Source organism: Trematomus bernacchii, unplaced genomic scaffold, assembly GCF_902827165.1.
Source record: "Trematomus bernacchii unplaced genomic scaffold, fTreBer1.1, whole genome shotgun sequence".
NCBI classification, from domain to species: domain Eukaryota; kingdom Metazoa; phylum Chordata; class Actinopteri; order Perciformes; family Nototheniidae; genus Trematomus; species Trematomus bernacchii.
Genome location: NW_022987708.1, coordinates 4,981,719 through 5,004,994, shown reverse-complemented (window position 1 = coordinate 5,004,994; position 23,276 = coordinate 4,981,719). Strand labels below are relative to the sequence as shown.

General features: G+C 40.3%; 1 protein-coding gene across 3 annotated transcripts; it reads left to right on the top strand.

Annotated features, from left to right (window-relative positions):
• Window positions 1-2,474: 2,474 nt before the first annotated feature.
• Window positions 2,475-7,640, top strand: LOC117490928. Of its 3 annotated transcripts, XM_034140707.1 has the most exons (9): window positions 2,475-2,692; window positions 3,354-3,520; window positions 4,056-4,166; window positions 4,257-4,409; window positions 4,542-4,796; window positions 5,120-5,504; window positions 5,786-6,027; window positions 6,141-6,316; window positions 6,583-7,640. In XM_034140707.1, exons 1-9 carry the CDS (start codon window positions 2,494-2,496, stop codon window positions 7,514-7,516), a joined length of 2,622 nt encoding a protein of 873 aa, XP_033996598.1. In that variant the 5' UTR covers window positions 2,475-2,493; the 3' UTR covers window positions 7,517-7,640. The 3 variants fall into 3 exon arrangements, with proteins under 3 accessions (XP_033996598.1, XP_033996601.1, XP_033996599.1); XM_034140710.1 differs by lacking the exon at window positions 3,354-3,520 and having other exon boundaries at window positions 2,476-2,692; XM_034140708.1 differs by lacking the exon at window positions 4,542-4,796 and having other exon boundaries at window positions 2,476-2,692.
• Window positions 7,641-23,276: the final 15,636 nt, after the last annotated feature.

The following is a 23,276-nucleotide window of genomic DNA, read 5'->3' as shown; positions in this document are numbered from 1 at the left end:
GCCCCTGATACATTCCTACCGTTATAGAATATCACGAGTTCCTCCGCGCCACCAGTTAAACGGTAACACCGTTACACAGGTTAGACCCAGCGCTACCGCTGTTTTCTCGTTTCTGCCATCAATAAATGAACGAAGCGTACACGGACCATGCAATCCCAAATGAAGCTAATTCACAGTAAACACACACACACGGCTAACGTAAATAAAACCGAGGCCACAAGTGAAGATTAAAAGATGGCAGTGTTATTTTTGTTTGAACAGCTCTCAGAGTTTGAAACAGCGATGGTCTATCATGTTAGTTAGTAGTAGGCTTTTTTTTCAATAACTGAATAATTTATGCCTGTCAGTAATTTATAAAATGTTGGATGTGTTCCCCCCCCCCAATATAAAGTTAACTTCGTAATCTGAAAATGCGACCTGGAGCTCAACCATTCACAGTATAAAGCTGGAATGTAACTAAGTGCATTTACTCAAGTACTGTACTCAAGTATAATTTTGAGATACTTGTACTTTACTTGAGTATTTCCATGTTATGCTTCTTATACTTCTACTCCACTACACTTTGGAAGACATTGTTGTACTTTTTACTACACTACATTTATTTGACAGCATTAGTTACTTTGAACCATGAGATTAGTTCAAAAATATAAATCAAATTCTAAATTATGATGTATTATTATGGATTAAGCTACCCTGCAGTATATAAAGTAGTCAAAAAATAATTTCTATGTTTACTAGCTGCAACATTATTGATGCAACACAAATTGGCTTGGGGCCATTGCTGGTATTCTCATGTCAAAAAAATACTTTTTTATTACCATTGCTAAAATATTTTCGTCATACTTAAAATGTCTTATAATTATATTGTTGTTGTTTTTTTTACAGTAAGTGAAAGTGTTTTTTCTGCAGTTTGAGACCTTGGAGTTAGTGCATCACTAATTATAATCCAGTGATATAATAAATATTATTCTCAAATGAGCCATTCTGCATAACGAGTACTTTTTACTTTAAGTATATTTTGATACTAATACTTTTGAATTTTTACTTAAAGGGCAAAATGCACTTTTGTACATCTTTTATACATGAATATGTGTCCCCGGTGTTCCAGGGAACTCACTAAGTGTCAGAAAACACAACCCTCTCTATTTTCCTCCATACCCAAATCTCTAAAAACGGGGCTGCAACAGATCTGATAAAAACTGATCCAGATTTGAACACGTTACTGACGTCAGGACGGTGGCGCTACGGCTATTGGGCCAACTCTCCACCTATCAGGGGAATGTGGGGTTGGGCCACGGCCGGCCATTGCCGCTCGAAAGCGCTGGAGACGCTGTAGTACATATGCCAGGCCTGTAAGTGGCGCTGTAGTCTGCCACAAAAGCAGCGAAGAAGACTTCCCGCGCATGGTTGCCATGGTTGCCATGGTTGCCATGGTTGCCCTTCTGTTTATTCTCCGCTGTGGCTTTTTTTCTCCCTCCCCGAGGCAAGTGTTTGCTCCTGCTGCTGTAATTCAATGCAATCCCTCCCCGTCGAGGCAAGCACTGTAATTCTCTCCGGTTAGTCCACCAGCAGATGACAAACACCCACCTCTCCGCCTCTTCCAAGGAATGAGGGGACCGTGCGGCAGAGTTTCAGTTTCAGTTACTTTCGCCGGTCAAGATGTTCGTTAAAGTTTAAATCTTCCGGACAAAATTAGAAAAGTGCCGGTCAAAGGTCTTCTTTGTTATTTATTGAGCTTTAAAACAAATGAATGACGACTCTATATAATAATATAATAAAACACGGAGGATGGAGATCTCCCCCCTCTTCTGACAGCCCAGCAGCTGATCAGAGCACACTCCCCTCTCCTGCAGGGGGGCGTGGTCAGCTGCAGCTCACAGAATCAGCCCCCTGCAAAAACAGGGCTGGAAAAAGAGCAAATGGAGCGAAATGAGGCATGGCTAAAATGCAGGATCTGTTTGGTATTTTGAAAAAAAAACTATATTTATATACTTTATATAGGTATGGCCCTACAATATATTGTTCAAATATAGCATGATAGGTCCACTTTAAAGGGGACCTATCATGCAAAATGCACTTTTGTATGTCTTTTATACATGAATATGTGTCCCCGGTGTTCCAGGGAACTCACTAAGTGTCAGAAAACACAACCCTCTCTATTTTCCTCCATACCCAAATCTCTAAAAACGGGGCTGCAACGGATCTGATAAAAACTGATCCAGATTTGAACACGTTACTGACGTCAGGACGGTGGCGCTACGGCCATTGGGTCAACTCTCCACCTATCAGGGGAATATGGGATTGGGCCACAGCCGGCCATTGCCGCTCGAAAGCGCTGGAGACGCTGTAGTACATATGCCAGGCCTGTAAGTGGCGCTGTAGTCTGCCACAAAAGCAGCGAAGAAGACTTCCCGCGCATGGTTGCCATGGTTAGTGCTAGATCGTATACCTCCTGGGTTTTATGCGGCGGAAGTGACGTAATAGTGGTCGTGGATGAGACGGCAACTTTTGTTGCGCTCGCGAGCCTCCAACAGACAAGTCTGTCAAGGATGCCAACGCGCAACAAACAGGATGCTTTCACATAAAATCTTTCAAACACTTAAGGATTTCGAGGAAGCGTTAGCAGACGTTGAAGAAACAACGATCACAAAGTATATTGTGTACAAAAAGGAACAGGTTTTCGGGGAAAATAGTAAGTTTGTAAAGTTAGATCGGAAATTGAAGAAACAACGATGACCAAGTAGCCTACATTGTGTCAGTAATCAAATATTAAGTAGGCCTTATATAGGCCTAAGTATATAAGTATAATAATATATAAGTATAAGTATATAAGTATAAGTATTACATATATAAGACGGGGCACAGAACGGCTCGGTTCGAGCCGTGAATTTATTCATCTTTTAAACGGCATCATTTAAGTTGCGCTGACAGAGGTCCACAGTTTCCCCGCAGCGAGGCTCCCCCGCCCTCCTCTTGACAGTTCACGAGCGTTCACACCACTAAAATGTTTATTTTGGTGTTCTGTGTTTTAATGCCTACAACAACTGAATTATAGGTTGGTAGTTTCAGCTTTCTACATAACTGATAAAAGCGAAAAATACGTGAAACTTTACTGTACATTCAGCAACAGGTTGAATTATCAGGCGTAAAGTTACTTAAGACATTTCAAATTCCGAGTGTCTTTCCAAATCTAAACTGACCAGTGTTAATACATCTTTTATGGATAAAATGTGTATTTTTGTCACAAATGTTTCAATACAGACGTGCAGCCTTCACCAGGGGAAAAGATATACTGGCAGTTGAAATGTGTACCATATGAAATATGTATTTTTGTCACAAATGTTTCAATACAGACGTGCAACCTTCACCAGGGAAAAAGATATACTGGCAGTTGAAATGTGTACCATATGATGGGGTGCCATTCCAACTCGTGGGCACCAAGATATATGGATGCCACCAGGGAAAGGACAGGTGTACTCGGCAAAAGGAGAAGTACCATGCACAAAAAGAGAAACAAGCGGTATATTTATGAATTTACATGCATTAACAACTTAAAATAATTGGTAAAGGAAAATTAAACAACTATTCGTAATATGACATGCATTATGTGGCATTCTATGACACATAACACTGTGACACATAACAACATAGGAATCAGCATTATGTAAATACATAAGTCGTTTAAACTTTAGAGGAATAGGAAACGAAATTCAATGGCCTCTTCTGAGACAAAATAAAGGGGGATATCCTTCCTTTGTTCACCTACAGAACCCAACCAGCTCACGGTCATGACCTGGCACCAAATTCTTCCTATACTGGTTACTTATTTTAACAGGGGATGGTATATGTGCAAAATAAATAGACACAAACAGTACAGATGCAGGGGTAATGACATAATGTCCCACTATAGTTATATTAGCAGGACCTACAAATATTTTAAAGAAGACAAAAGAAAGAACCATAGCAAAAATTATGTTCTCCACGTTATGGAGAGGAGACCATGAAAATGTATACATATATTAATATTGTATTTCTATACACCTTTTTTCTCTTAGCTTGAAGACCATGTCTTCAATGCAAGACGCCATCTCGTACAAAATACGAAGAAGATGGATTGCCCTGCCCAGATAACTGTCAGTCAGGTCATGAAATGTCCTGGTTTCAAGGTACAGCACAAGCACAGCACAAGTGCGTTCAATGCTATAATTGCTCTCGTGTCATGATCCCAATTGCCATGTCATTTTTATATTCCCCAGATTGCAGAGAACAGTAAAGCAAAGAGGAGGGAGCTCTCAGCAGCACTAAAGGCTGTAGTTGCAGCTGATCCTTCAACAGTTGAAGTAGTCATGGAATACCACACATGCTTCACCCCAGAAAGTGACCATCAAAACCATCCAACTGTTGGAGAGGTAACCATGCAAAATCTATTCCTTTAGCTGCTGTAAGAAACATGATGCGAGGTACAATTTGTGCTGTACAAAGAGGACTTTCTTTAGACAGCTTTAAACATCTATAATTACCCTGTTCAACGTCATGTACAGGTAGCTGAACTGCGTGAACCGATGGATTCCAGAGTTGAACAACAAATAGTGAAGCTCACCTTGGCTGGTGCCAGAAAGCTTAGTGAGATTAGACGTCAACTGTTCAATTTTGTAAATGACGAGCTATTCCGGGGGGAGCAGCCACCTCCACAAACACGTCGGAGGTTTTACCCCACAGACAAGGATATCAGGAATATCTTATCAAGAACGAAGGAGGGAATACGTGAATCCAAAAATGACCAGGTCAATCTGCAGGTAATACACTGAGAGTAGAATAGTATTAATATTATTCAAGCCATGCAAGTTTGTGTGGGTGGTTAATGCACAACTTACAGAGTTTGTGACTTCACCAAGCATGGTCAGTTTTTTTTTTTTACATGATACATTGTCCTCTGAATGCAGGTGTAAGTAAGCAAAGCAAAGTAGCAGTATTTGGTTCATATGCAGGGTATGACCATTTTTCAAAATGCAACTAAAACTTCAAAACTGTTTTTTGCCCTGATATGACAACAAATGTTCCTAATGTTTGGGCCATGAGGCTACATGATGATAATGTCCAGTTACACTTTCATTCACAGCTTCTGACGCCCAGATGGTTAGTTGATGACTGCAAAATCAAGTACAGGCCAAGCCAGCTACAGGAGGACGGAACTGTCACAAAGCTGCTGTTTTGTTACCAGACAGCCTGGCAGCGAAGGCTTCTCCACCTGTATGGACAACAGATGTGCCTGCTTGATGCTACTTACCGGACGTGTCGTTATTCTGTTCCCCTCTTCTTCCTATGTGTACGTACAAATGTGTGCTATGCAGTGGTTGGCCTCTTTGTGACCCAGAGTGAGACAACAGCAGATGTCAAAGAAGCCCTCCAGGTGTTTAAGGAGTGGAACCCTGACTGGAGCCCTAGCCACTTCATGGTTGATTTCTCAGAGGTAGAGATCGGTGCCCTGGAGGAAGAGTTTCAAGGTGAAATTGCAGTAACTGTAGAAATCTGTTAATTCACATAATATGAAACGTTAATTAAAAAAAAGGATACATTTTACATAGTATTCCACCAACTTCCAAAATATAACCATTTACATGCAAATGTATGCAACAATCTACTTCAAAATAAAGTCATCACCTCCACTGACAGACAGATGTATAAAAAGCAGGCCTATATTTTGTCGCGTATACTATGTAATAGCAACGCGACAAAATAAAATGACAACATGGTGCAGGTAATATATCTCTTATATTTTATCCAGGTTCCAAGGTGCTTCTCTGCGACTTCCATAGGGAGAAAGCTTGGGTTGAATGGTGCAGGAAGAAAGATCATGGAGTGAGCCATGCACAAGACAGTCTCCTACCGCTTCTGAGAAGCATTGCAGCTGCTTCAACTCCAGAGGAGTTCAGCACACGCCTTTGCAACCTGCAGGAGGCCAAAGTCTGGAAGGACAATGAAAAAGTGAGGGCGTGGTTTTCAAATAAGTGGCTCCCAGAGGCTAAGGTGTGTATCAAGTTCAAATATTATATTTACTTTTATATTATATTTATTATATCATTTGTTGAATTTGAAGAGTCTTCCTTTTAATTTTTTTTGTCTTTTTTTGTCTTGTGTAGAGATGGGTGCACGTGTTTCGGGATGAAGATCTCAAGGTGGCCATCTACACCAACAATGGGGTGGAAAGACAAAATGAAACCCTAAAGCATTCTCATCTTGAAGGTTATAAGAACTGCAGCCTCAGTGAAATGCTCACTGTGTTGGTAACTGACTTCCTACCAAGGACATATCGGAAGTGAGCTAAAAAAGAATTACTATGATTATACATATATATATTTATATATACATACATACATACATACATACACAAACACACACACATTTTTATATATATATAAATGTAATGTTCGATAGCTTTGTTTCCAACATATTTGTTTGATGTTGTTCATTGTTGCATATGTTTCTGAGACAATTGTATTATCAAATACCATATCTATATGTCAGAGAAAGCAAACTGTCACAGAGAGACTTCTAAGATATTGTTCTCATCTCTTATTGAAGGTACATTGAACTCAATGTCAAGTACTCCTCATTCTACAGAAGGTACAATGAGAACATGCCAAAGTTCTTAAAAGACAGACCAAGAAGTGTAGCAGACCATGTGATGTCAAGGCTTACAGAAGCCCAGTTTTATGAGGCGAATGACGTTGTTGCAAAGGGCAATGGCATGTTCCATGTCAAAAGCCAAAGTCATCCTTGCACACAGCACCACATCAACTTTGGTGAAAGTATCATCATGCCATCGTGCACCTGCAAAGACTGGGCAAAGCACAAGTTGCCCTGCAAGCACTTCTGTGCTGTTTTTAATCATGTGCATGAATGGGGTTGGGAGAAACTGGCATCTAATTACAGGGATAACCCCCTCTTCTCCCTGGATAATGCATGTCTGGGACAGACTTCTTGTGAGAGGGATGACAGCGGCAGATCAGACATCACAGATCATACATACACACCGGTATCAGTGGAAATGCAGTCACCATGTAACGCTTTGCCCGAAAGGAAAAGACCAAGAAAGGTTAAACAAAGAAGGGAATGTGCCAGTCTCTTGCGTGAGATTACTGACTTAACATACCATCTGCAAGATGAAGATTACCTTAAAACGTTAACTGACCAAATGACCGAGATCTTGGAAGATGTGAAGCTACACACTCCACATGATCAGAGCCTTCCTCTGACGTTCACACCTAAGAAAAGGAAGAAGGAGATGGCCAACCTACCTGTGAAAACCGTACCACAAAAGCACCCATTCACAAAAAGGGTAGGCTGCTTTGCGGAAGCTATGAGGTTGAACTTCCGGGTCAGCATGAATGTGGAGGGAGTAGAGAAGGGTCCTGATGTCTCAACAAAAAAAATAATCCCTATTAAATTATCCATACATATTTTTATTCTATTTAATTACAACTTGTATTGCAACATTTTTACTTTAACTCTGTAAGGTTAGTCTTTTTATTTATCTTGTATTGCACATTTGTATTCTTACTTCCTATGTTAATGTACATCTTTAAATTGTATTTTATTATATCTTTGTTGTATTGCCCTCTTTTACTTTCACTTCTTATTTCAACATAAATATTGTTATTTAAAATCATATTTAACATTTCTGCTTTCATTTCTTGTTTGTTTTATATGTTTATATACATATGGTTATTTTATTTTGCATTGCCAATTTTTGATTTTACTTCCTATAGTTACATTAATCTTTTTATTATATTTTTCTTATCTTGAAATTCACACTTTTACTTGTGTATATATATACATTTAGCTATTTATTAAGTATTTATCTTGTATTGCACATTTGTATTCTTACTTCCTATGTTAATGTACATCTTTTAATTGTATTTTATTATATCTTTGTTGTATTGCCCTCTTTTACTTTCACTTCTTATTTCAACATAAATATTGTTATTTAAAATCATATTTAACATTTCTGCTTTCATTTCTTGTTTGTTTTATATCTTTATATACATATGGTTATTTTATTTTGCATTGCCAATTTTTGATTTTATTTCCTATAATTACATTAATCTTTTTATTATATTTTTCTTATCTTGAAATTCACACTTTTACTTCTTGTGTATATATATATATATATATATATATATATACATTTAGCTATTTATTAAGTATGTTATTTTGTTTGTTCTAAAATTGAGCAACTGTCACAAAACAACATTATCCTCCACAGGATAATGAAATGATTGTGATTTAACTTCCATGATGAAATACTGGTCAGATATCCACCAGATCTTTTAGTGATTTTTTGTCTCTCTTGGAGAAATTAAATCGCAACATCCAAAAAAAAACCTTCAAAACACAAATACACAACCGAAAATAATACATTTAATACTATAATATAAAGAGATGGACGAATTCATTTCAATAAACATGTGAAAACTAAATCATACAGGTTTTAAGGGGTTTATTTGTGTGAAGACGGCAGCAGCCAGCGTCGTCTCTTGTCCTCGGTGGCAGATTACGTCACTTCCGCCTAAAACCCAGGAGGTATACGATCTAGCACTAACCATGGTTGCCATGGTTGCCCTTCTGTTTATTCTCCGCTGTGGCTTTTTTTCTCCCTCCCCGAGGCAAGCGTTTGCTCCTGCTGCAAACGCTTGCCTCGTTCCCCTCGTTCCTTGGAAGAGGCGGAGAGGTGGGTGTCTGTCATCTGCTGGTGGACTAACCGGAGAGAATTACAGTGCTTGCCTCAACACCCACCTCTCCGCCTCTTCCAAGGAACGAGGGGACCGTGCGGCAGAGTTTCAGTTTCAGTTACTTTCGCCGGTCAAGATGTCCGTTAAAGTTTAAATCTTCCGGACAAAATTAGAAAAGTGCCGGTCAAAGGTCTTTCTGTTAATTCTCCGCTGTGGCTTTTTTTCTCCCTCCCCAAGGCAAGCGTTTGCTCCCGCTGCAAACGCTTGCGGGGAGGGATTGCTCAATGCAATCCCTCCCCGTCGAGGCAAGCACTGTAATTCTCTCCGGTTAGTCCACCAGCAGATGACAAACACCCACCTCTCCGCCTCTTCCAAGGAACGAGGGGACCGTGCGGCAGAGTTTCAGTTCAAATTGTTTAATTGTTTTTCTTGATTTTTTTCTGATTCAAGCATTCTATTTTCAGTTGTTTCTCACTTCATTTTTCTTGTAAATTGTATGCAGGAGGACAGCCGCAGTGATGCAACTAAACATGTCCTGAAGATCCTGGTTGTCCATGGTGCCAATGGAGAGGATCCAGTGGATGCAGCCCTCCTGCTTGAAGGCAAAGAGATGATGCCAGGATGCGGCAGTACTGCCAAGGCATGCACGCTGCTTATGGGGCTGATTTATGCCTTAAACCTGGCATACCCCCCAACACTGCGCTACACTTTCGAGGTGTTCCAGAAACTTTTTCTCGGACTGGATGGGATTAAGCTGACCCCGAAAGTACAAGCTTTAATGTTGAACCTGCTGTCTTAAAGACATGGCAAAAAACAATCTTGGATCGTACATCCCAACTGACTTCTTGATATGTACCTTCCACTGTCCTACATTGATGTTTACCTTAGCTGTTAATCAAAATGTTAAAATGCATTAAGGTTTTAAATGGCATACTTAAAGTGCACCAATTCAGAGTGCCAGTTTAAATGTTGCAATTGCTCAGTTTCAGGGAGCTGTATGTTTTTATTGAAAGTTTAAAAAGCACCACTCCAAATCTATGTTGATGGAGTAGATTTGTCTTGTGGCAGTGATATTTTTATTTTATATTTTTGATAAGTTAATGTTGGTTAATAGTGATTGAATTGTTTTACAGAACAGCAGACCCATGGGTTAATATTCACTCATACTTTAATATTTTTTTCAATAGAGCAAAAATTACCATTCCAGTCATGCCACTGTTACATTTTTTATTATGACTGATGAGATTTTATTTTGTATTATGACTTTGACATTGTGCTTATTGAGTATCCAGACTTAAAGGTTCAGTGTGTAGTATTTAGTAATTTATTATTATTGTATTTTAGTCAAAAGTAAATGAGTAACAATTACATAATTAAAGTGAGTAATATAACTTCAAACAAATGAGTAATTCAACATTTTAAACAGAAAAAATATGATAAAATCTACTTATTTACTTCATAACAGAACTATTACAGATATATAAGATTTACTTAATAATTTGATAACAGTGATGTTCCTGTCCATGAAGAAAATAATTAGACTTGACATAATTAGCTAAAATAAATATAATGTGTAACTTGAACATTATTAAGTAATATTTACTGGGTAAAGTAACATTTATTTTTAGGTGGGGTATGTAATTTATTTCAGAAACACTTTTTGTTATATTCCATGGAATGCTCTTAACATCCCGATAGCAATGAATATATTAAATGCTTTGACAATAAATACATAAAAACAATTCATCTGTGGAAGCCGTGGTGCTGTAAAAAGCACGACCAATCATTTTAGCCGGCCCGGATAAAATAACTGGATGGCCTACCTGCCTGTCAGCCTTCCATCTGTGCACAAACTTATCTCGTGCCCTCATTGGTCATGTGCGCGTTCGTGTGTGTTGGAGGAGGGGCTCTGTAAGGAAGTGGCAGATTTTTTCCGGTTGTGTATTTTCAAATTCTATTCTTTCTCCAAAATTACCTACCCCACCTTTGATACAGTATCTTCACAAATGTTACGTCTGGTGATAAGTACATTTGACTTGATACTGGAAAGTAAGTTCTACTTGATATTACAGCAGTAAAATATACTTAAAAAATGTAAGTGCAAATACTTACTAGGGTTTAATCAAGTAAATCCTACAAGTCGTTTCTTTCAGTGTGTAGGCTACTAAACATCATCTCAAGGCCAGCTCGTTCATAAGTACCATAATGACCTACCTTTTCTAGAACATAGGTGTAGGACGATAGGCAAAAGGTACTGTGTTATATCTCACAAACATGTATTCAATTGCCTTTTTTACTGATCATGCCAGGCAGTTTCACTGGAATAAATATAAAAAATGGTAATTCCTGATCTGGATTAGATTTGTTTAATATCACTGAAACATTGTATTTATCAACCCTACAATATAATTAGTTTATTCCAAACGGGTTTTATGAAAGGGAATGCATGTTACAGAGCTCACCTCTAATTTACCAATATTTAGTGGCCTCTCCATAATCTATAAACAAGATCCAAACTATATTGTGTCCCTTACTGTATATGTCATGACACTAAAGTGTTCCCACTGACACACAGCAGGCCAATTTCTCAATATTTTTCTTTACAAATACCCGCTCTTGATTACCCGCATGGATTCCTGTTTTAGGACGCGTCACTGCACCACTCAATATAAAAGCTGTGGATGTGGCAGAGGGCTTCATGTGAATCTGATCACATTTCTGAAACAGTGCTGCCTTCTGCTGGTAGTACACAGCTACTACATTTTATAACAGCATCATGTCTGCTGTTGCTTTGAATCATATCAAACAGCACTGAATTAAATGTATTGTCTGGGATGAGGGCTACATTATAGTTTCAAGCTGCTAAACAGACAGTCATTTTGTGGAAGCTCATCATTAATGAATCCTTTGATTTAATTTAATTCCTACTGTTTAATAATAAGTGAGATTAATTATATGAATTATTAGCAGGAGCGGTTCTAGGGGGGGCAAACAGGGGCCAGTGCCTCCGTAACGCTGACCTAGGACCCCCCCCTGTGGCCCCCTTCCTAAAAAAAAGTTTATAATATTAGGATTGATTGGTTATAACTTAAAGCTCTGGCGCAATAAACAAAACTAATGTAAGCATTCTAGTCGGACCCCGTAGAGCTGTCCGGCTGAAGCACAACAACACGTGTCATCTCCTACAGGCCTGTCTCTCTCCTCCCGTTCCTGTCTAAAACACTTGAACGTGCTGTCTTTAAACACTCTCCTGTTATCTCCATCAGAACAACCTTCTGGATCCGCACCAGTCTGGTTTCAAGGCAGGTCACTCAACAGAAACTGCCCTCCTCGCTGTCTCTGAGGAACTGCACACGGCTAAAGCAGCCTCCCTCTCCTCTGTCATCATCCTTCTGGACCTGTCTGCTGCATTCGACACGGTGAATCATCAGATCCTCCTTCACACTCTCCAAGAATTTGGTGTTTCAGGCTCTGCACTTTCCCTCCTCACCTCATACCTCAAAGACCGTACCTACTGGGTAACTTGGAGAGGGTCCGAGTCCGACCCTTGTCAATTAACTACAGGGGTCCCTCAGGGCTCTGTTCTTGGTCCCCTCCTCTTCTCCTTGTACACAAACTCGCTTGGATCTGTCATTAGCCCGCATGGTTTTTCATACCACTGCTACGCTGACGACACCCAATTAATTCTGTCCTTCCCCCGCTCAGAGACCCAGGTCGTCGCACGCATCTCTGCTTGTCTAGCTGACATCTCTCAGTGGATGTCTGCTCACCACCTCAAGCTCAACCTTGACAAGACTGAACTGCTTTTCCTTCCGGGAAAATATTGTCCCACTCTTGACCTAACAATCAACATCGGCACCTCTACTGTTTCCCCGACTCAGACTGCAAGGAATCTGGGTGTGACCCTAGACAACAAACTGTCCTTCACTGCAAACATTGCTGCTACAACCCGCTGCTGCAGATACACTCTTTACAACATCAGGAGGATACGTCCCCTCCTGACCCAGAAAGCGACGCAGCTTCTGGTCCAGGCTCTCGTCATCTCACGCCTAGACTACTGCAACTCCCTCCTGGCTGGTCTACCTGCATGTGCCATCCGACCTCTGCAGCTCATCCAGAATGCAGCAGCTCGTCTGGTCTTCAACCTTCCAAAATGTTCCCACACCACACCGCTCCTCCGCTCACTTCACTGGCTTCCGGTAACTGCTAGAATCCACTTCAAGACACTGGTACTTGCGTACCATGCTGTGAATGGATCTGGCCCTTCCTACATCCAGGACATGGTTAAACTGTACACCCCAGCACGTGCACTCTGCTCTGCATCGGCCAAACGGCTCGCTGCACCCGCACTACGAGGGGGACCCAAGTTCCCATCTGCAAAAACACGTCGGTTTGCTATCCTGGCTCCAAAATGGTGGAATGAGCTCCCCATTGACATCAGGACAGCAGATAGCTTACACATCTTCCGGCGCAGACTGAAAACTCATCTCTTTCGACTCCATTTCGAGCGATATAATTACTAACAAAGAATTTCTAACAAAGCACTTATATACTAATAAAGGACTGGCTTATCTAAAGCTAGTTGAGTAGCACTTGAAATGTTTTGGCTCTATGAAACCTGATGTACTTATATGATTCTGTTTTCTTCAAGTTTGTATCTTCCTGGTCGAATGCACTTATTGTAAGTCGCTTTGGATAAAAGTGTCAGCTAAATGCAATGTAATGTAATGTAATCTCCAGAGGCTGCTCCCTTTTTACTTCAAGATATATTTGAACCTAGAGGTTGAGAGACTAAAACTCACAGAAACCGCAGGATGTTGTTGCTGTAATGTGGAAGACGAGAACACCTCAGCCGGATGCAGAGACCCGGATGTACAGCAGAGACTGAACTGAACCTTCCGTGTTGCAGCAAATACTGTTAATGTGATTGAATAAAATGTTAACTTAGTTACTAAAACAAGTAGTGCAATTTAATAAAATAACTACTGTAACAAAGAACTGTAACTTAAAGTTATTGAAATAAATACCTGTACAGAAACAAAAAACAATAACTGTATCTTATCTTTTTTTACACAATTACTTTATACTGTCTTTGTCTTTTTTAATAAATAAAAACACAAAGACAATTGAAAGAAAAAGAAGAGAAAATTGGTCTAGAATCTCCACTGATTAAAAGGTATTTTCATACACAACATTATGAAAGGACTTGAAAACACACTGTGCTATCACTGGCAAATGGTCAAATATTAAGCAAAGTTTACACCTCAAGAGAGAGGTCTGAGTCTGTCACACAAAAACATTTAACCTGTACATTTAGAAAGATATTGGCAGACATTTTAATACTAAATAATGGATGGATATATTACAGGTGGTGATCAGTAGGTAAAAATTGGCATTACCCCTTTCTGAAGACCCTTTTTTATTTTCCATCAGTTGTTTCTGTCAGTTGCTTATAACTAACCTGTATTTCAGGTTAAGGATGGGGGATACAGAATGCCATTTAAATGTATATGTATCAATGAAATAATCAATTAGAAAACTACTGAAAAAGTCAGAACACTTCATTCAAACTCTCTATTAAGCATATATAACCAGTACAAAATAAGTTCATTGTTTATAACAAACTGTAATGTAGTTTCAAGTCAATTATCGACTATTTTTTTATTATTGAATAATTATTATTATATAATTGACTATAACCCTTCTTATGAAGCATCAATAATTTCTAATCACAGTATAACAGTTATTGAATGCTCGATAACATAATACCCTAATATATAGTAATGTAAGTATTCATTAATTGTTTGTATACTGCTTATTCAGGTCACATAGTTCATTACTCTTCAAACGGCACACCCCCGCCTCCAGTCAGATGTATTTACCTGATACAGGATATACATGATATACTGTATATTAATATAAAGTGTGTGTAGTGTGTTCATGTTTAAATCATTTACATTTGTTTGATTCAATTTTTTCTTTTTTTCTTTTTCTTTTTATAGTGAAGTGGGATGACAGATGCGACAAAAGAAAACAGAGCTCAGTGCATAGGGTGACATGACAGGATTAACATGGACAAACAAACAAATAAGAAGTGAGATCACATGTTAAGGGATGTGTTTGTTTGTTTGTTTGTTTGTTTGTTTGTTTGTTTGTTTGTTTGTGTGTGTGTGTGTGTGTGGGGGGGATTGTATTGTGAAAGGTGAGTGTGAGTGTAGAGGAGCCGAACAGTTTCTGTTGATGGTGGCTGATGACATTTGTGTTTGGTTGTGTCTTTCCCCCCCACATTTTGCTTTGCTGTATGAGACAGAGTTTAAAATATGTTTAATTTACTTATAAACTAACTTCAAGTGCTCTGGGAACAGTTTGGAACGGCTTCTCTATAGGCTACAATTGAAAGCGTTAAAGTAACGGTTTGAGTAGAATTCAACTAAAACAAGGTTTACATATTTGTTAACCTGTCATGGCCATTTCCACTGATGATAATTCCATTGTTGAGGTATACTAAAATAGATTTATATTGTGCAATTTTCCAAACTCACATTGGTTTCTCATACAGCATCTCTGTAAACTACGTGTATTCACTGAACTTCACTCTCTGCCTTTAACGGCTCGTTGTAGCTCCAATAGCTCCAGCCCCCACCCTCCCTGTGAGCACAGTGTGCTCTGATTGGTCGGGACGTTGTGAATCGCGCTGAGCTCCGTGGAGGTGTTGTTTCCTTGTTTAAGATACATAGCGAAACACAGCCAAACTCATCCTGAGCACACACAAACTCACATCCGAAGTAAAAACAATAAGTGTGGCTTGATATTGAGTAAGAAAAAGGTTGATAAACGCTGTGAGAATGGGTCTGCAGAGAGAATTTCGCCACGATCCCAACTGTCTGTTATCAGCCTGCAGCCAGGGAGGAGAAATCAGCTGAGCTGCCTGCTCCCTGCACACAGATGTGTGTGTGAGGAAGTCCGTGGATTGGTCAATTTGGACCAATCAGCGGGGGCTTAACGTAATGGCTCCGCGGACGTAACGTAACGGCTCCACGGATTGATCCATTTCCTTCCGGGTACGGCATGACATCATGCCGTCCCAGAAGAATCAAATGGACAATGACGTATTTCCAACGAGGCGTTTTGGGGAGGTATTTTCTGTGTTAGAGTTTTACTCGCTACAGGGTGTACTTTGAGGGTTTTGACTCTGCACACCGTTTATATGCATAAAAACCTTCATAACACACAAGGGGACGGGTAATAACCGGAAAAGCATGACACCTCTCCTTTAAACACTGAGCCTGTTTTTCAGGTCTCAGGCTCGAAAATGACATTCCCAGAACAAATGACCATATCTTCCCTTCTAAAAGGGTTAAATTCATAATCTTTTTTCTCAAAGTAATAATAAACCTGTGAGTTGGATGTAGAAAAGTCAGAATCAATATAGATGTTTTTTATTTTAAAGAAAATTCAGATTAAACATAGTAAAAAACTGTAAATTATAGTGTCCGTCCAAAGATTATGTTTTACTTATAGTGAAAACTACCCTTGGATGATGGTAAGGTAGACTAAAAGCTTTAGGAATCCAAAGTACAACATATAATAAATACCCTGTATCAAGATTGATGGAAAACAAGTGACATTTGACCTTTTTAGAGAGGTTTAGCAAATTTTGGGTGGAAATGGGGTTTTTACCGTTTCTCTGGAACCCGTTGGTCGATTTTGGTGATTGACATCTCTTTCTGACCGTTAGAGCCAATAGAATCGAACGGGAATCTCCCCACTCACACACATGGTACAAAAAAAGGTGGGGGCTTCGCGCATGCAGTTTTGCATCAGAGCGAACCTATACTCTAGCTCTGACATCTGGAAACGGAAAAGCAGGTTTATTGCTTATGGATTATCAGAAATCATTTCAAAGGGACACAGACACATTGGATTAACCTATGGATTAACTTCAGCAGCGTTTTTATCGTTTTAATGCCATTGAAGACCACTTTTGACCAGACTACGACACAGGTAGACCATGTTAGCGTTTTTAGCTACCTAGCGCCACATGTTTTGATGTCTGTTTTTGTTTATAAAGTCGCGAGTTCGTATCATTGAGTGATAATGTATGTACCCATCGATTCTGTGTCACCTCACGATGTGAAACGATGTGTTGGATGTGCAGAAAAGATAAATAATAAGGTTTGTGAGTGAATTTCGGTGCAGTAATCTGTTAGCATTTTTCGCTCGTTGCTAATTCAGAGGCTCAGCGTTAGCATTGTGGGTTTATTTTTGAAAAAAAATGTAAATGATCAGTTAGATGAGTTTCTTCCCGTTACATGGATATAAAACATTCATAGTTTATTAAATATTAAGATGCCCTCAGACACTGTTTCCTCAGATGACGCGTTTCCCCCCCGATATCGGGGGTGCGGTGTAGAAGAGGTTAATGAGAAGTGTCTGACACCATTGCAGTAATATATATATATAACTATATTGAATCAAAACTCACTTTATAATATATATTGTTGTGTATGTTATTAATGTATTTTATATCCATGGATGGAACCAACGCGAACTATGTCTAACCTTACATACTCCACTTATACCTCCACTAGTGGGCATCCAATGTTAGCCTAGCATGCTGTTAGCCTGTGTTCTGCCTGGCATACACACATGTTTTCTGAATCCCAAACAGGGCACACATCATCAAACCAGACCTGATTGTGACGGTTGTGCCCCCCCCCCCCCCAGCACAGAGAGGAGTGAGTGTATGCGGCCTGACACCGGGCCATCAGGTGGAGCGAGCAAACACAGCGCCTACCGTCCGGCCTTCATTACTCCCTTGGAATCAAACGATGGCCTTAGCACTCGTCACAAACACTCAGCGTGCTCCCCCCTCACAGGAAAGCACTGCCAGCCATGTTTGCATGAAGTGGTCATCATGGAAGCAGCAACCTGGGGACACGGCTAACAGGAAGTCAATTTCAGAGGTTGACTGGCTGTGTGTCACAGAGTCTGACACATCAGCCGGGAAACGACTCATTGTTCTAACGACCCGCTGGGCATGATGGGCTGTCCTTGGCACACAACATATTTTTAACAAATACAGGTGTTTATGGAGCATAATAAGCCCACCACACTGACCAAACTGAAAAGAGTCGACATAACTGTATTAGGTAAGTTCAAATCAATATTATTAAGTAAAACATATTAATAAATTCAACTTAATATTATTGCTTTCAAGTAACCTAATACATTTATGTGAAATGTGTTGATGTAATACATTTAATTAAACTCAACGTTTCAGTTTTTTCAGTGCATTTAACAGCCAGAAAAACTAACTTGAATTTGGACTGTTGGTATTTTAGTAGAATAAAATAGCTATCAGTGTATTAGTAGCAGATGTCAAAGGTGTTGAGCGATATTACACACACTGCCCAACAACAACAACAATAACAACTGTTGAGTCAAAATGAAAAAACTGAAACGTTGACTTAAAATTGGTTTCAACTGTATTAGGTTAGTTGAAAACAATAATATTAAGTTGAATCTATCTTTTATTTAAACATATTATTAATGCTTCCAACTAACCTAATACAGTTGTGTGAAATCTGTTGACGTCATACATTTAATTAAAGTGAACTTTACTGTTTTTTCAGTGCACCTGTCCGACTTCTTCTTGATTTGAAAGGGGTGTTTTTCTCCTCGACAGTATCCCTGCTAATAAGACATGAGCATTTATTTGGTGTGAGAGAGTTTTGGATGCCCGGAGGACGCGGCGGATTTTCAGCGACAGCACTTTGTGAGCACTTGCACAGCTGATGAGCTGTAATTATGTTTTAATTATTTCTGTAGGGCATCATTCTCTCCCGACATGAACCACCAACCCCCCTCTTGCAAATGAAGACGTTGGGTATTTTGAAAACATTTGGTGATGAAACCCTCCTCGTGAAGTCCACTAATTACCGCACAGCCTCGTGTCAGGGACGCTTTGATGTCTTCTGCCCAGGATGATAATCAAGGGCACGGTTCGCATGTGATAGGCTGTAATTGGGACAAGTTGTTTAAAAAAAGGGCACCACATGACTTTGACGGCTGCTTCGCACAGCCACCCTCCCCCCATCCTGTGCCCACGGGTGAGGAAGCCTTGTCACTTATTAAGGAGGCTGTTGCCATGAAGTGACAGATGTCCTGATGTGATCTCTCTGCATCTTTGGCCTCCATCTGTCTTGTTAGTACAAATAGTTAGGGGTGGTGTGAGTGCTGTTGTTCTTTCGTATATGTTAAATGTATTGGAAGCTGTTGTTTCTGCAGCTGGAGCTGGCTCCCCTGGTAATCCCTACTCTCGGAAAATAAAGGTTTGTACAAACCCCAATTCCAATAAAGTGTGTAAAATGTAAATATAAATAAAATAAAAATGATTTGAAAATCCTTTTCGACCCTTATTTAGGGGATGATAACCTGAGGTGAGGCTGACGGACGCTCCCAGGAGGGTGCAAAACTCCTTACAGAACCAGGAGGAAAACTGAGGACCTCGATCCGACACAATGTCTCTGGGAATACCATGAATACGGACAACATGAGTCAATAACGCCTGAGCAGTCTCTTTAGCTGACGGCAACTTTGGCCTGGCAATAAAATGGACCATCTTAGAGAACCTGTCCACCACCATGAGGACAGTGGTGTTACACTTGGATGGAGGAAGACCCGTGACGAAATCCAACGAAATGTCTGACCAGGGCCTGCTGGGGACGGGGAGAGGCTGCAGCAGTCCCATCTGTGATTTTGATGATGTCTTGTTCCAAACTACGCAGGCAGCCACGTATTCGGAGACATCCTTAACCAAGGATGGCCACCAAAACCTCTGTCGAACGACGAATACGGTCCGCTTGACCCCTGGATGACAAGTGAGCAGTAATGTGTGAGACCAATGAATAACCTGTGACCGCATGGATTCAGGCACGAATAGCCTATCCAATGGACAGCCACTAGGTTTCGGCCCCTCACCATTGACACGTTTCACCTGATCTACTATAGGCCATGTCACCGCCCCAACCACACGGGACAGTGGAAGGATTGGCTCTGGATCCTTGGCCATGGGCTCTGGGTCATGGAGGCGTGAGAGGACGTCAGGTTTGCTATTCTTGGACCCGGGTCTGAAAGACAACGTAAAGTCAAAACGGTTGAAAAAAAGTTTCCACTGGGCCTGGCGTGAGTTCAACCTCTTAGCTTTGCGGATGTATTGAAGATTCTTGTGGTCGGTCCAAACCAAGAACGGCTGTGGCGCCCCCTCAAGCCAGTGCCTCCACTCCTCCAGAGCCATCTTGACTGCCAACAGCTCTCGGTTTCCGACGTCATAGTTTCTCTCTGCAGGAGACAGTTTGCGAGACAAAAAGGCACAAGGATGCATCTTATTATCCCCAGCCGCTCTCTGTGAGAGAATGGCCCCCACCCTATCATTGGAGGCATCCACCTCCACAACAAACTGTCGTTGAGGATCAGGAACAGTCAGTATGGGAGCTGTGGTAAACCTTCTTTTTAATTCATTAAAAGCCTCCTCGGCCCTGGGCCCCACACAAAGTTAACCCCAGGTGAGGTCAGTGCATGAAGGGGAGCAGCAACAGAGCTAAAGTTCCTAATAAATAGTCTGTAGAAGTTAGCAAACCCCAAAAACTGCTGTACCTTCTTCCTATTGGTGGGGGTGGCCCAGTCTGCCACTGCACTGACCTTTGCAGGATCCATCAGGATTTGTCCGGGAGAAATGATGAACCCCAGGAATGAGACAGTTGATGCATGGAATTCACACTTCTCTGCTTTTACAAACAGGTGATTATCCAGTAGGCGCTGTAGTACTTGGTGGACATGTTGCACATGAGTCTCCTTATCAGGAGAGAAGATTAAAATGTCATCCAAATACACAAAGACAAACACGTTCAAAAACTCCCTGAGTACATCATTGACCAGCGCCTGGAAAACTGCTGGGGCGTTAGTTAACTGAAAGGCATTACGAGCTACTCGTAATGTCCCGTCGGGGTATTAAATCCCATTTTCCACTCATCCCCCTCCCTTATTCTTACCAGATGATAAGCGTTGCGTAAATCCAGTTTTGTGAACACCTGCTCCGGCAGGAGAGGAAGACGGTCGGACGAGTCCTGCCTTGAGTGAGGTGTCGATGTAATCCTTCATGGACCCCTTTTCTGGAGCCGACAGGGAGTACAGACGGCCCTTGGGAATCGTGGATCCTGGCAACAAGTCTATAGCACAATCATAATATCTTTTAAAAAAAAAGTCCTTTTCTATAAGCTGTACACCGTTATGGTGTAAATATAGCATCTACCAATTGGATCAAATATAAAAGTCAGCCGAATTACTATTGATACTGCAAGGAGACGTATTGTGTGAAGAGAAATTGAAGATGTTGTTTAATTGCTGATATATTTATGATCCACGTCACGTATTCAGTTTCGGCGGCAGTGCTTCCTGTTTGTCCAGAAGTCTTCTCATCAGGGCTCTATAAATACAGAACTACGGCAGATGTGTAATATTTAATGCAGCCGAACCGTGTATTACAATGCCGTTATGTGATGACCTCCAAAGAGAAAAGCAAGTACACTCGGAATAAAGTATTATTATTTATTTTTTTATGTTTTCGGATTTCACATCGCATAAACACCATATCCCAACGTGCATTGCGGCTAAAACATCCAATCACCGAGCTTCAACGATAGCTGAGGATTATGGGTAGTTCGATGTTTTATCAAAACCTCTGAAAAAAGAAATGTGTCTCAGAATCGAAAGGGAAAAACCTATGGGAAAAACACAAAAGTAATGTACACAATTTAAACCAATTAAAGGATAAACTGATATTTTTTAGTGGATGAGTAATGCAGATATCACTGTAAAATCATTTGACAGTGAGGGGAATACGGTTTTATTATGAAAACTTCGAGACCGGAAATACTGTTTTCACCCCGTGAGGGTTGACGCTAACTTTACATGGACGCTGCCATCAATAGAAATGAATAATGAATGAAGCAAATGGCCAAACTATCCTACAATTTAGGATTTTCCAGAGAGGGTTATTTGTGAATATACGACCCACCGGAGCGTTTGCAGTCAACGGGAGCACTAGAGGTCGAAAACTTTAAAACATGATTATAGGTCGTAATAAGCGCTTGAACAATCGACCTATTTGGTCGTAATAAGCGCTTGAACAATTGACCTATTTGGTCATATGAGTTGGAGGACTTGTTGGGTAATATCCTTTACCGAATGATGTTGGTTTTAATCCAGTGCCGCCTGAGGGATCAAGGTCACCGGCATTCAATGTTGGTTTTCGGCTTTGCCGCTTAAGTGCAGAGATTTCTCCGGATTCTCTGAATCTTTTGATGACATTATGGGCTGTGATGAAATCCCTGAAGTCCTTGCAATTGTATGTTGATTAAACGTTGTTCTTGAACTGTTTGACAGTTGTTCACAAAGTGGTGAAGCCTGCCCCATTCATGCTTGTGAAAGACTGAGCCTTTTGGGGATGCTCCTTTTATACCCAATCATTACAATCACCTGTTTCCAATTAACCTGTTCACCTATGGAATGTTCCAAACAGGTGTTTTTTTAGCATTCTTCAACCTTCCCGGTCTTTGTTGCCCTTGTCCCAGCCTTTTTGGAACAGGCATCACTTTCAAAATGACTGAATATTTGCAAAAAAAACATGAAGTTGATCAGTTTCAACATTACATATATTGTCTTTGTAGTTTATTCAATTGAATATAGGTCAAAAAGGATTTGCAAATCATTCTGTTTTTATTTACAATTTACACAACATCCAAACTTCTTGGAAATTGGGGTTTGTACCTTTAGGGGTACGATGGCGGGTCACTGGGGTCTCAGAGGTTCAGCTGTGTACCCTTGGTCTAACCCTAACCCTAACCCTACCATTTATAGGGGTACAGAATTGGCCTATATAGGGTATATGATTTATTTATAATTTTACACAAAAGAAAAACAAGTCATTATAATTTTAAGAATGTATTTAATCCTTTCATAACAATTTACTTTAAAAAAACATTTTAAATGTATTTTTTGCAAACAAAATATCATTTGTTAACTTTTTTTTCCAGACACTTTTTCTTTTTTAACATTGATATATACTTTTTCATTTTGAGGAACACGTGTCTTACTGTCTATGGGGTCTACATTTCATTTGAAAATGATTTGTTTAAAGCACAATCTTTCAAAAGTCATTCATTTGATCAAAATGTATTACATACACTCCTCCTAAACCTTCTGTTAAGGAGAAATGGTACATACTGTATGTGTGCCTTTTTCAGCTTTGGAACAAATATTCGTCCTCAAAACGGTGCGCATTGAGGTCCAATACTTGTCCTGACGGAGAACATTAGTGTAACTTGTACCTTGGGGGACAGAACTGGACGCGTCTGTACCCATATTTCTGGTGTTGTTAGGGGTGGTGTGAGAGCTGTTGTTCTTCGTATATGTTAAATGTATTGGAAGCTGTTGTTTCTGGAGCTGGAGCTGGCTCCCCTGGTAATCCCTGCACAGCTCCTC

Excerpts from the sequence above, each read along its gene's own strand:
- LOC117490928 (XM_034140707.1), top strand. The coding sequence starts at position 2,494 with ATGAGACGGCAACTTTTGTTGCGCTCGCGAGCCTCCAACAGACAAGTC. Across the intron at positions 4,410-4,541 it reads ACCATCCAACTGTTGGAGAG|GTAGCTGAACTGCGTGAACC; the intron begins GTAACCATGCAA and ends CGTCATGTACAG. Across the intron at positions 5,505-5,785 it reads CCTGGAGGAAGAGTTTCAAG|GTTCCAAGGTGCTTCTCTGC; the intron begins GTGAAATTGCAG and ends TATTTTATCCAG.